Source organism: Sturnus vulgaris, chromosome 3 (genome assembly GCF_052056855.1).
Source record: "Sturnus vulgaris isolate bStuVul1 chromosome 3, bStuVul1.hap1, whole genome shotgun sequence".
Taxonomy (NCBI): domain Eukaryota; kingdom Metazoa; phylum Chordata; class Aves; order Passeriformes; family Sturnidae; genus Sturnus; species Sturnus vulgaris.
The window spans coordinates 5,565,828-5,579,871 of record NC_142245.1 but is presented as its reverse complement, the minus strand read 5'-3'; the positions used below and the strand labels follow the sequence as shown (position 1 = coordinate 5,579,871).

At 44.8% G+C, this 14,044-nt stretch overlaps 1 protein-coding gene across 4 annotated transcripts in view; it reads left to right on the top strand.

Annotated features, from left to right (window-relative positions):
* The window catches only part of CCDC85A (coiled-coil domain containing 85A), a 64,607-nt gene that overhangs the window by 34,963 nt on the left and 15,600 nt on the right, over positions 1 to 14,044 (top strand). For 3 of the 4 annotated variants that reach the window (XM_014895118.2, XM_088160767.1, XM_014895120.2), the window contains exon 3: positions 12,860 to 12,936. The exons of the other annotated variant lie outside the window; for it this stretch is intronic. In XM_014895118.2, coding sequence (XP_014750604.1) covers positions 12,860 to 12,936 — 77 coding nt within the window. The remainder of the gene's footprint in view (positions 1 to 12,859; positions 12,937 to 14,044) is intronic. 4 annotated transcript variants of the gene reach the window in all.

Sequence of the window (14,044 nt, the reverse complement as noted above, 5' to 3'; positions counted from 1 at the left end):
GTGCAAAGGGAAGTGCTTCGTGGCACTGCACCCTGCCAGGGTGGCAAGGCAGCTGCTCACAGAGATACACAGCAGCAAGGGGAAGTGGAACTGAAACTGCCTTTTCATTTGTGCTGAGATGTGAACTGGGAATTATGAACCAGCACCATTTAATGGAATACACTGCCCTTAATAGACTGGGAGGGGGTGCTTAACATGTAAGGCAAAGTAAGTGCTGGATCTGATTGGATTAGTGGCAAATTTAATCTAGTGGATGACACTGCTGATTCAACAGTCTGCTTTTTTCTAGGATCAAAGTGACTTTGGCTCGACATGTGATCTGCTCAGTACCCTAAATGAACTGTAGGCTGGATGGGTTTGATTCGGTATTTCAACAGGGAAAGGAATTTAATTTGAGAAGTTGTAATGTACAGAATGGGAAATTATCTTTTTACTGCATCAGAAAGCTTTTCTGTGATGCAAAATTTCTTCAGATATGCTCCCTATGCAGCAAATAACAACTCACAAACACATTGCCCCTGAATATCAGTGCTTACTACAGAATTTATGGAAACTTGTGGTTTCCATTTTATTTTCCAAGCCTGAATCCAAAAGACAAATATCTTTTTCCTGTAAAGAGGTTTATCTGACTCAGCAGATTTGATTGAATGTTCTTACAACAGGAAGATGAAAGTCTATGTAAATAGGTTAAGCATGGACTGAATTTTAGTGGGAAAAGCCTCTTGAGGCTTCAGAAGCACTTTAAAAATTGATGCTCAAATCACAAGTGTCCTGCATTAGTCCTAGGGCAGTGTGTTAAATATTGAAGAGTGAAGTGTCTCTGATTAAAGACTAGGAAAACTGATTTGGATCTTGAAGTAATTTGTGTCTATGATGGGATGTCCTGTTCCTAGGAAATCCCTGTGTCACAGGGAGGGTCTGAACACCTGGAATTATGAACTGAGGAAGCTCTTGTTGTAAGGGAAGAGCTTTCAACAAAAAACCATTTTCAATTTATTTTAATGTATTTATTTTGTAGTTCTGAAATGTACTCTGTTGCTCCAACTCAGACTGTTCTGTGGTTCTGTGAAACAAACTGGTTTGGTGGCCCCAGCAGTGGATGTTATTTGGGCTTTGGCAAGGAGAACAAAGTAGGAATTGACATGACACAGTGAACAATTACACTGAAACAAAACAAAAAAACAACATTTACCATGTCAGTGGCAAATGGTTGATGCTGAAGGGATTGTAGACTTTGGATGTAATAAATGGCAAGAAAAAAGCACAACTTCTTTATAGGGAATTCTTTACTGCCACCCAAGAAACATTGTGTTAAGAATGAGGTGGTAAAGATAAGGTGCTTTTCTGAAAATAAGATTGCTGATTGTTACTCACTTCCTCTGATTTTACTTTCCCAAACAGGTCTGCATTCCTCTGACTTCCACAAAAGATTTGTCTCACTTGTTGGTTCAAACCGGGGTCAGGTTTCCTTTCTTTGACTCTGCCACCCTGCCTTTCCCTTCCAAAAGCTTCAAATCCAAGTGTGAGTCTATCCCTTAATCCGTCTCTTACTAAAAGTTCCAGTCCTTTAGAGATTTGACCCTTTAATCTCATACTCTAAGAGCAGTAACTTGTGTGTTCATGCTTAACTCAAGAAGGATTTTTATCAAAATACAAAATGTCCTCAGTAAGGACAGGAATCAGCAAGCAAATCTGGAAGTTGACACAAGGTTCAATGACTTTTAAATAAAGCTCCTGATGTTTAGGTGGAAATGATGTCTCATGAAAATTGGCCAGGCAGCTCCCAGCTCTTTTTAACTTGGGGACTCCCTCAAAAAAGGCTGCCAGGGTCATACACCTGGGTGAGCCTGGTTTGATCCTGTTGTTGCTTTTTCTCGTTCTGTGATGATGGGAAGCATCCCTTGGAGTCAGTGTTCCTGGGAGTGTGGGTATAACCCTTTGTAGCATCCTTGGGTCACTGACTAAGGGAAGGACTTGACTAAAACCAGGAAAAACCTGTGGCCTTCTAACCACTCCCTCTTGTCACCTCATGTGTTCTGCAATGGGAGCTCTTTTCTTGCTGTCCTGCCCAGTGTCAATTGTCCCTGAGTGCTGACTGTGGAGCCAGGCCCTGCTCAGCACAGAACAAATGCTCTCAGCAAAGCTCAGCCAGCTGTGTCAGCTGCCTCTGCAAGCATTCCCTTACCAAGAAGTGAAAATGAAACCTGGCAATGAAATGAAAACGGCTATGGGAGCAGGAGGAGACTGAGGTGGGAAAACTCACTACTGCTTCCTGGGATATGGGCTAGACATGTGTTAAATGCCTTTTTTGCCTTCTGCCTATGAGTAACAGTGGGACAAACAAAAGGTACAACCAAACCAAACCAAACCCCAAACCACCCAAAGCTCGACAAACAGAGCAGATGGAGCAGCTCCCATTACTTCTCACTGCACTTGCTGCCCAAGTGCTTTGGTCACAGTTTGGCTGAGAGGAATGGTGGGACTTGCCATTCTGAAAGGGTTCAGTTCCCACCAGAACTGGGACCTGAGTGCCCAAGGAAGGGTTATTTCAGCTGTCCCAGCAAGTTCCCTTTCCCTTGGGAAGAGCAGGCTGGGTAGGGGAGTGTGGAGTTCTCAGTGGCTGCTTTGCCAGAGGAGCTGCTGCTGTTGTTTTTCAAGGAACCTCCTTGGAATGTGTTTATGCTATGGGAAAAGCAAGCTTAGAATTTTCCTGAGCTGCTGGCACCTTTCCAGGAAGGCATTGTTTTGTGTGTCAACTCTTCCTGGGGTTGGCACGTTGTAATCACTGCTCTGGGAGTAAAGGAGATTCCTTTTAGTCTCCAATCCTGTGCTCTCTTTTTCTGTTAGTCTTCCTTAGGACTGGAAGCTTCTGTGGGGTTTGGAGCTGAGGGCAGTACCCTTAGTGAGGCCAGGATTGCTTGCTACCATCTAGGAAATACCAGGGGGCTGCTGGGGGTCATCTTTGGTGTCAGATATAGGGACGTTGTTAACAACTGTAGTGTGACAAATCTCAGTGCCATGGAGGCAATTCCATACCTGTGTAGAGAGGAAACACTGTGAGATGTTCTGTGGTTTTCCAGCAGGGGTGGATGGGTTTCCTCCTTGTGCTCAGCATGCTGTAAACAAAGTGATAGAGGGGAATTGATACAGGGTTTCTCCTGCTCTTTCCATAGGTGAGCATGAAAGCAGGGTTGTCCTGAGGAATGGCAGGAAATAGTGCCCATGGATGGTCAGGCTCACAAAACCCGTGAAATATATAACCCCCCTGCAATAATTTATTGCTGCAGATCTTATGTTCATGTCCTAGGTCAAACAAAAACCTCATTCATAAATTTAATTTTGGTCCAATTGTTTCTGCCAAGATTTTCTTTACAGGAAAAATCCCACAGACTTCTTTCGACCATATCCACTTCCAGCAGTGAAAAGGAAACCAGGCATTCCTGGAATTATTATCAAAATTCCTTTGTCTCCACAGGGCAGGAAGCCAGACTGCTTTGTTTTAATAGCATTTTTCTAGCCTTAAACCTCCAAGGCTGTCTATATGTCTCAATTTTCTCTAGAAATTTTGGGATGCTGTCTGCATTTTGTTACAGCAGCTGCCCTGACAGCTCATTTATACACTGCTTTTACCTCCCTTGCCCACAGCACTACAGTATCTGAGCTGATCCCTGTGTAATAAAGCAGTAGAAAGGCTGGTTTGCTTGTCTCTAGCATGACTTTCTGTGGTCATACATATATAATAAAATGGGATTTGTAATCCTCCTCCCTAAACTGTTTTACTTGGAGTTTTCCTGCAGTTTGTAGTTACAGTCACATCTGTATTTTATGCCCAGTAATCCAGAGATAATTCTTTTTGTCTTCACTCTAAAAATCTCTGGAGATTCAGTCCTACTTTGCAGCTGCTGGTAGAGAAAGATGTCAGTATTTTTATTCTGTTTCACAACATTACTGTATTTTAGTTTCATTAGTAGTATTAATCAGAGATGATAAATGGGGCTGTACCACCAGCTTGGGAAATGCTCACGTGTCTCTTGTAGCTTTTTGCCTGCTGATGGGACAAATTCTTCTTCCTTGTAACCCTATGAAAGAAACTTTGAGAGTGGCCAGAACAAAATCCTGGTAATTTGAGGGCAGGTAGTTCCTGGAAAGAACCTCCCCCCACGTGCACATGTCCACACAAACACATGCACTTGATTTTTGGGTCTGACTCATCTTTCAGTGTGTGTTGTGTGGCCCAGGAGGGGCAAGAAAGGGTTGCAGCAGGGGAGCTGCTCATGCTGGGGACAGAGGATTAGTCACGGATTGCTCCGTGGAAAGCTCAGCAAGAAGGACATGACTGCTTCCAAGAGCCTCTGGAACCAAAAGCCTGCACAATTATTTGTATGTTTGGGAAGAGGAAATGCGTAAATTGCTTTGCCATTAGTGAAGTAACCAGGAAATAAACAGAGGAGGCCTTGTTGAAAATGTTTGTTTTGTTCTGATGATGAAGATAAGCAGCTGGGAGAGCTCTCAGGCTGGACTGCTCTCCCTGAGTCATCGCAGCTTTGTCTGCATGGCCAAGGCCCACGTGCTGAGCATGGCACTAGAGCCCTGCCAGTGGGAACTTCAGGAATTATTGCAGCTGCCGATTTGCCATTTTCAGGTTCTAGAGCTCTTCCTGCATTTGGCTGATTTCATTCCTGCTGGATGAAATGGTGCTCAGAACATAAAAGGAGGAGGTGCTGGGGCAGCCAACAGCAGTGGCATCAATTGCTGTGTTTGAGGGACAGCTCAGAGGGGGACATGGATTTGGGAATGGCTGTGCTGAGGGGCTGATTTATCCACAAGGGTGAACAGACCATTCCATGAAAAGAATTGAAGTCATTTAGTTAAGGCTACATGGAGAGATAGTTGAGTCTTGGAAGCATAATAAACTGAAATAATTCCTTCACCTCTTTGGTCAGGAAGATGCTCAAAACATTTAAAGCCCAAGGATCAGCTTCACTGACACTGGGGAGAAGTCCCCTCGGTGGGGGAGCTGCCTCATCTGCTGTGCTGGGATCTGCAGGATCCCTGGAGAAGTCTCAGGTGCAGCCCAGGAAATGGGCAGCTGGTTGTTGGATGTGCTCACTTGGGAAATCTCAGCTGGTTTTGCTACAAAGACATTGCACATCCACAACCAGCAGCAGAGGAGAGGACAAGGGGCTCCATTTGCCATGTCTAGGGGTAAATCGTTATAAATCGTTAATTCAACAGTTTTGTAGCAGGTAAATGTGCCTAGTACAGCTCTCAGTAATACATGCTGTGCTTTGTTACCTGTGTTGAGATTACTTTTAAGTTATGAATGTTTTAATCAGCATCATATTAATATAACAGCAGTGGATGTTGATTGCAGTGAAATAACACTGAAAAGGCACTGAGAAAACAGAAAGTTGTTTTTGTGGAGCATTTGGCTTCCTCTGAAGCCCTGACATAACACGGGCTCCCATAGTTTATGCCGCTCACAAGTGTTGTTCTGCATCAGTCCATGATGTGGGTTTGTATCTGTGCACTTTCACAAAATAAAGGTTTTGGAAACCTAAAAGTGTAATGTGGCAGGGTTTGGCTGGCAGCACCTGAGTCCCCTCTGCCCTGGCTGCTGGGAGTCTCTCTGGAATAATCCCATAATCCCAGCATCGTGTCAGGAGCACAGAGATACTGATCAGACATGCAGATCTTCAGAAATTAGGGAAATAATGAGCTGAAGCTGGGGCAGGACCCTCTGTTAGTGATGTCTGCTCTGCTCTGGCAGAGGAATCTTTCTGCTCCTAAAATCAGGATGTTTGGACTATTGGGAACATGCAGGAGACATCTGCAGAGTTTTCCTGAGGGCTGAAGTAGCTGAGTGCTGATTGCAGCCAGAGCTGGACACTCAGACTGATTCCTGATCTCTGAGGTCCCTCCTGGGGCTTTCTCCTTGCAGGGATTTCACCTGGAGACATGGATGCTCCAGCTGCAGGGGGAGCAGCCCAGGAGATGTGAGTCCCTAGAGGGGGATATGCTTGCACTGATAGATTTTAAATACCTTGTCATTTGAATATTTCTTTTCATTATCCCTTCCCCAATCATTCCAAAAGAGTCTAACAGAGGAGATGGAGGCTGTACCGACAGCCTTTTCCTCTGCTATTGTGTAGCTGCCAGCTGAAATGGATAGAGCTAATTTTTCCTTGGAATTAGGTCCTGTGCTGAGATTGCTGGTGCAGTAATTTTACAAAATGCTCATCTTTCCTGCTTTAAATGTGCCCAGCTCAGGAGGGACAGGCAGGCATTACTGTACCATGGCTCTTTAATGGGCTCTGGAAGCAAGAGGGTGGTTTCAGTCCCCAGGACATATTTAATCTTGTAACATCTTTTACTGCATTTAATAGCCTGTCCTACATCTTAATCACTCAGTGTAGAGAAATTAATCCAAACCCCCCTTTTGTCCTGATAATTTGAAATCTCTACTGTGTTTGCCCAGGTTGGCCTGTGTTCCTCTGGCAGTTCCCCAGCTCTGCCCTTGCCTGCTCATGGGAATGTTCCCATAGAGCTGGGTAATTGTGTGCATCTCACTGCTTTTCCCCTTGGATGCTTGCTGGTTTTATAGTTTTTCCTGCTGTGTTTACAGGAGGCTTTGGATGCTGTGTGCACACCACAGTTCATTCAGGAGGCTTCTGTTGCATCAGCAGGATCAGAAGTGGGACAAGGAGCTGGAAACAGAGCCTGAGAGAGTGGCCCTGCTGCCCCCCTTGCTTTCCTGGCACTGCCTGCTGCCCAAACATCTCTCCATCCAAATTTACCCCATATAAACCAGGACAGGGACTGCTGGTCTCACTGGCACAGGGAGGAGGAGCAGTTGTGGGTTGGCTGTTCCCTCACATATTCATGTGGCTATTGATCTTTGTTGGGAGTTTTGGCATCTCTTTTGTAGTTGTAGCAAGAAAATGTTCAATGGTTCAATGGTTTCAGTGCTGTGAGAGCTTCTATTTCTGTACCCTCAGGAACATTGTTTGAATTTGGGATGGAGTCACACAAACAGTAACCCATAAAAGAGGAGTTTACAGGTTGGATAACTGCCTCCTAACGAGGCACTAGATGAGCATAAAATTGATTGAGGGGTTTGGTCTGATTCAGAATTCCTGGAGATGTAGTTTTCAGGTTTGGCCTAAGCTGCAGTTTGCCAGGTGGAAGCCAATGTATTATTAACTTGAGATTGCTGTACCAATAGTAAAATTCTCACCTAAACTAACTTTTCTGAACTATTTCTCTTCAACATCTGATGATTGGAGGCTGTGAAATGCAATTTTATGTGCTAAGAAAAGTGGCTGTGAGCATCTGTGGTGAGTTGTGGGGATTGTGAATGACCTTTAGTGCATGTATTTGGTGTCTCAGTCAGTCTGACCCTCTGGCTTTTGCACAAATATTGCTGTTGCTGGGAAGCTTTGTATTTTCATTTCTTTTTTTTAATTTTGTCCTGTAAGAGTTCATTGAACTGAGACACAGCAGAACTGGGAGAAGCTGGAGGTGGCTCTGTGGATGCAGTGGTTTCTCAGTGGCCACAGGTTTGCAGGGGACCCGGGGCCTTTTCAGCAAGGGACACTTAGGAGATGCAATTCCAGGAGGCACGTGGATGTGAAATCAGGTGGAAAGCTGGAAAAGGCAAGCCTGAGAATAAGGAAGGAAGGGGATGAGGGCACTGGCTTGGGGAGATGAATGAGTGCTTCCTGTCCCTTCCTTCCCTAAGCAAAGCTGTTCTCAGCTAGTGCCTTTTCCTGGCCTCCATTTGATCCTGCTGAACATCCATCCCCCTTTCCTTCTGCTGCTTCCAGCCCGGGGGCTGTGCCTGCTCTAGGGGACACTGTAATGAGCACAGGGACAAACCTGAGTGGTGAGATTTTTCTGATCATAAACCACAGCCAGTCGATACCAGAACAAGCTGACAGCCAGTGGGAAAGGCTTCAGCAACAGCGTAATGGCTTTGATTTCCTCTGTTTCCATCAATAACGTGCCAAATGCATTTAGCACAGGCTGAAGGGGAGCTAACAGGGTATCAAACAGGCCAGCAAGGAAAGCCTTGCTGTTGTCACCTCCAGCACCAAAAAACCCCAAACAAAGCAAGGTTAATGTTTCAGCAGCCCATTAGTGTGACAGTGTTATCCAGCTGTTAGCAAGAGCGTTACCTCAGCTGACATCTGAGATAATTTTTAGGTGCTCCTATAGCTGAATCCTTTATTCTCCATAAAGGTTTTTAAACCTTTTTTTATTATTATTTTTTAAGCTTTTTTTTTTTTCCCAGGTGAATTCTACTGGAAATTTTGTTGCACCTAAGCTAAATGTGCAACAAAACCTCCAGTCTAAATCAGTAACGTTCTTACATTCTTCAGTGGAAGCCAACAATACATTTCTAGTAAGGTGTGTCACAGGCAGCATTTGGGTGACCTGGGGCATTCCTTGGTGACCAGGGGAAGAAGGAAAGCCTTGGGAGAGCGTCACCACAGGGATGTGAGAGCACAGCCAGCCCAGACCTCCTCATTAAACTGCCTGATCCACAGTGGCACCTAAATCCAGGCAAATGCAAACACTTTGGAATCTGAGTCAGACCCCATCACTGAATTGTTAAAGGCATGGCAAGGGCTGCCTTAAGATAAGGAGAATATGCTTTCTTCTAATAAATAGTTAATCTGTGATTAAAAGCTGCTGCACCTGAGAAAACACACTATTTTTGTGTGTAATTTGAATAAAATTCTCTGATTACAAGGTAATTAGCACCTGTCTGTGTGTAATGTGTGCTGATGCCGGAGAAGTGTCAGGATGTTTGAACTACCACGTGCTGGCTTTTCCCTTTGCTAAGATTCAGTCTTGACACACTTGCTCAGCTTAGTTAATTATATTTTTAATTACTGGGAGAAGTCAAGAATTGCTGGATCCATAATCACGAGGAATCCGAGCTTGGGGCGGGACAATTTCAGACAACAGCAAGACTGAGAAATCCAAACCCTGTCTTAGTGCCACGGTGCTCACTGTCCCAAAACTTGCTGAGAATATGTGCCTTTGTTGTCGATAGCTCCTAAACATTCTGGTGAGCTTAATAAAGCGCTGCCTTGGGCAGATGTCTGTCTTCCTACATGGTGACACTAATCCCGGCGCCGCTGCGTTGTGGGGGAATTTGGCTGCACTCGAATAAGAAGTTCTCCATCATTTCTTCAGTATGGGCTGTTATGTAAGATGTGCAGCCCTAATAGAAAATCACAGGAGACAGGGCTAAAAATGACCTTGGGAGTGCCTCTGATCCTGCCCTGGGCAGAGGACACTGCCAGTGCCAGCTCTGAGTGCGAGGGGTGTAAATTGCTGAGAGTGTAAATCCAACAGTGCCATTTAATTTTTTTTCTGTCCAAACAAGGTAGCTGAAAGGGGATGGGTTGCAGTGATAGCATGTCTCAGTCATGAATATTAATGTTGAGGTAATTAAATCAGATGACTAGCAATTCTAGGACAGGGAGATGGTTTGCATGTCATTGAATCTGCTCCCCAGTTGGCAGAGAAACCCTTTCCTAAACGTGTGGAGCTGCCAGGTAGTTACTGGAGGGTTTAGAGCACCCCTTGCACAACCTTGGTGTTCATTTCCCATTTATTGAAAGATTATTTGTTGTCACTGCAGTGTGCTGGGTGTGGGTTTGAATGACCAAAATCTGATTTGATGTGCAATTATTAAATTCCTGCCAGCACAGTGCAGGAATCTCAAAGGTCTTTTCCAACCTAGTTAATTCTGTGACTGTGGAAGAGCAGCATAACAAATGGAGTTTGTCAAAGTTGGAAAGTTGGATATACCTGAACCAGTGCAGTTCCACAGCTGCCTGTGAGTTGTAAGCATCCAAAAAAAAAAAAAAAAACAAACTCCAAAAAACACCAAACCCAGAAAGAAAAAGGAAAATATCAGAATTTAGCATAACATCCTCACCCATTCTAAAACGTAGTATAATCTGGCTTAGAGAATATTATTAATTCCTTGCTAGACTGAGACCAGGCACAGGCATATAAAATTGGATAAAGCCAATGCACAAATATGCCTTTGGCAGCAATGTAAGTGTCTGATAAAGTTTGACATAACCCCAAAATATCTCCTTGCTTCAAGAGTGTGGATGCCAAAAGAAAAAGAGATCAGCTGCATCAATATTGATGTTCTCTTACAACATGTTAGAGTGACAGAAGTGGAGGGAGGGTGAATTGTCACTGAATTTCCCTAAGAGCAAGATGTTCCTGTGTCCCTAATAGTTCAGAAAACTGGTTTTATTTCAGCCCTGGAATGAAGCAGCACATGTTGATCACATTCTCAATGATGTTAAGAGCACAGGAAGCTCAAGGTAACCATTTGGTGGTAACCCAATGAGAATGGCAGCTTTTCCAGATTGTTACTCTTAGCAGTGCTTCACAAAGGAAGATGGGAAGGAGTGGAAATGGAACCAGGGGGCCCACAGGGGTCAGAACTGGCAGTAATGACACGAGCCAGGGGCTGTCCTGTTTGTACAGCTTGTTCCAAAGCAGAAGAGATGGATCATACAGGTCTTCTCATAAACACTTCTAAGTGCAACTTTTGTTTGGTTGGGTTTTTTTCAAGTTTGGTGACAGTGTTTCCCTTCAATTTCTCCATCTTCTATGTCCTTGACTGACTTTTCTGCTCATTTTCCCTCTAAGCTCATAACATCCCAGCATAAATATATTAACAGATCCTGAAATATATATGTGTCTAGTCTACTTGTCAAGAAGACTCACATACATTAGGATTTGCCTGTTCAACCCTTTGGTAGATGACCTAATTTTGCCTTTAAATCAGATTACAAGAAGAGATTCAAGTAACTGTTTCACACTTTAGAAGGGTTAAGAGGCACAGAGATTCCAGACCAAATCCTCAGCTGGAGGAGCTGGCATCAGGAAATTTAGAGCTGAGGCAGAGTGGAGTGATTTGAAGCAGCAGAGATGTCTGCTCTGGACTCCTGACAGACAAATGAAGGAATGAAACCAAGAGGCAGATGTTGCCAAGAGGTGTTGTCTGAGGAGATAAGGAATGCTCAGCCAGGAGACCACGGGAGGCTGGAGCTGAAGAGAACCCAGAGGGGAACTGCTGGGCACAGCTGGAAGTTGGACTCGAGCACGAAGTCCAAACCTGTGCTGACACAGCAGTGAACTTGTAACCAAGGAATTTAGAGCTGGCCAGTGCCAGGGGGGCCAGCCCCTCTGACAAGATGGGTGTTCAGGAGCCGTCTCAGGTAGAAAGCAGCTGAGGGAAGGGTTGGGATGTGCCAGGAGTGTTGCCTGTGCTAAGGGCTGTGACGGCGAGCGAGCTCCCGCTGCTCCTCCCAGGAGTGCCTGTGCTGGGAAGGAGCTGATTTGGTGGGAGGGCCCCTGTCGTAGGGAGTTAATTGAATGAGCTGTTCATCTCCTAAGTGCTCATCTGAGCCGGGCTCAGCGGCTCTCCAGAGATGCACCCATCACTAACTATGAAAATCCTCACGCAGCAGAGCACACAGAACCTCAGATTACCTCTTCCTCCTTTATTGCACAAAGCTATTTTTAATCCAGTGCCTGGCTGGGCATTAATCATCTTTGACAAATTACTGTGTGTTGTCTCCATGTTTTGTAAATTCCCATGCATATTTTAGCCTATTGCAGTCTTGTAAGGGCAGTAAGTGACACCTTATTTCCCTTCTTTTACGGGCAGGCTGCAGTAGTGATGAGGTATCAGAGGAAATTCGTGCCCAAACTCGTCTGTCAGTTTAAACCACTGAACAGCTGTGTTGTCAATGCAGCTCTGCAGGGCTGCATCAGCCATCAGCACTGCCCTGATACCCATGGATTCCATACCATCAATCATCAATTTTGCTAATTACATGGCAATGTGAGTACAAATGTGCGAGGGGAATTGACATCTCAGAGGAAGTTGAGTGGATCAGTGAGTCAGGAACGAGTACATGTGGAATTCCACCTACATGCAAGGAGGTGCAAGAGTCGCAGCAGTTTTTCTGCACTTTTTTTCTTACACTTGAGTGCTACATTCCTAGACATGTCTCTCTCTTAGATCCAGAGCAGCAATTCTACCTGACCCAAGAAATGTGTGATGGTAAAACTCGTGGGTGCTTTTTGTGCCGGATCAGGGATCTCCTTTTCTTACATCAGGTTCTTGGGAGCAGCCTGGGAGTGACTCACGTTCTTCACAATGCACCGAAGGTTGCCCTTGTGGAGGTCAGTGAGTGGCTGGGGAGCAGAGCAAGCAGGCTTTGCTCTTGGTGCACTTCTGAGGGCAGGGCAATGGGAGCCTGAGCTGCCCCGGCCGGTCCTGCTGTCAACCAGCTGGGAACCTCCCAGGCCCTGGGGACACACAGCTGCTTCCCAGCACAGCCCGGCAGGAGCTGGGGTGGAGCCCAGGGAGGCCGTGCGTGCTCCAGAGCCCCGGGACAGTGCGAGGGGTCCCTCTGACCCCACTGCCTGCACGGCGCCATCTGCTCTCCCTGGGCTCTGCAGTGCTGACCCGGTGGGATCATGTATTATCCCTCTGGAGCGTTTCCAAACGGGGTGGGTTGGGAGAGCTCAAGCCTATGTTGTCATTCTGTGAGATTCCTTGGGCCTGAGAAGGGACTACCTTAAGGAGCAGCAGTTCAGAATCACAAGCAACAAGGAATTGATCGATTCCAGGATCAGTGGTGTTCGCTCTGCCCTGCAGAGTGGAGGAGCAGAGTGGGATGTTCCATGGATATTTGAGAGGCAGTCTGCTGCGAGTGCAAGTGAGAATGTGGCACAGGCTCTGGCACTGGTAAACACGAGCAGATCTCTGTGGATAATACGAGTTTTTTTCTGTTTGATTTTTTAGAATCAACCTTGTCCTATGTTAGGCAGCTGGAGGCCAGAGTAAGACAGCTGGAGGAGGAAAATCGCATGCTGCCCCAGGTGGGTGCCAGCCCCGCGGGAGTGCCCGGGCTGAGAGGGACCAGCAGCCCTTGTCCTTCCTTTGACCCCCCAGATAACCCCAGGCTCTCACATCTGTTTGCTCATCTTGCTGTGTTTGACTAGGGGATTCATTTAAGGCTCTGACAATGCTTTCATTAATTTTGTTTTTCCTTTGCAGGCTTTGATACCTTGTTAAGAAAAATTTCCTGGAAGCTGCTATTTCTAAATAATTAATTAATTAGCTAACGGGTTGAGAATCGCAGTGAACTGACCCTTTGCATTCTGGTTTTATTCCAAGAGGTTCTTGTTAAAATATCAACTACTTTTTATAGTTAACCAAAATATTTTGCTCTAAAAGTGCAAACGTTTTAAGTTATAATTGGGTTATATTATTTTTAATACTTTAAGGAATATATTAGCTGCATTAATGCAAGACTGAAATTCAGTTGAATAAACAAATATGATGTTAAAGGTTTTCCTAACATGCTTCTAAGAATGAAAAATTTAAAAGTTGGTTACAAATGAATCAAAGACACTTGTAATTTTCATGTATGCACACACTTATTAGAATGTATTTCTACTATATTTCCTTAAATAATCCTTAGAAAAATCCATCAGGTACTCAAATGAAGTTGCCCATCGGAAAAGAAAAGAAGTTGGATTTTGTTTAAATTGAACACTAGTCACTGGTCTGACAAAGGAAAGTGCTTTTTGTTGGACTTAGCACCATTGTTTGGCTGTAAAATCCAAGGTAACACTGATGTAGTGAGAAGTAAAATCCACTGGCTCAGATTTATTGCCCTTTTCCTAAGGCAGATTTTAAGTAAAATGTGGTGGCTTTTCCCCTCACCTTTCATCTGACAGTTGGAAGGGCCTCTGCAGCTCTTTGCTTGGTCACCTTGGGCACTTGGCTTCTCTCTGCCCTAATTTTTGGATCTGGAAAAGAAGGACAATAAGAAATACCTGCTCATTAACACATAAACAGTTTTCAGTAGAAAAGACAAAGGTTGATTCTCAGTGATAAGGAATATTATTTTCTTTTCAAGAATGGTTTTCAGGGCCAAAAATACTGTGTGGTTTGTCTTGGATCTGGGAGATAAATTGTGCA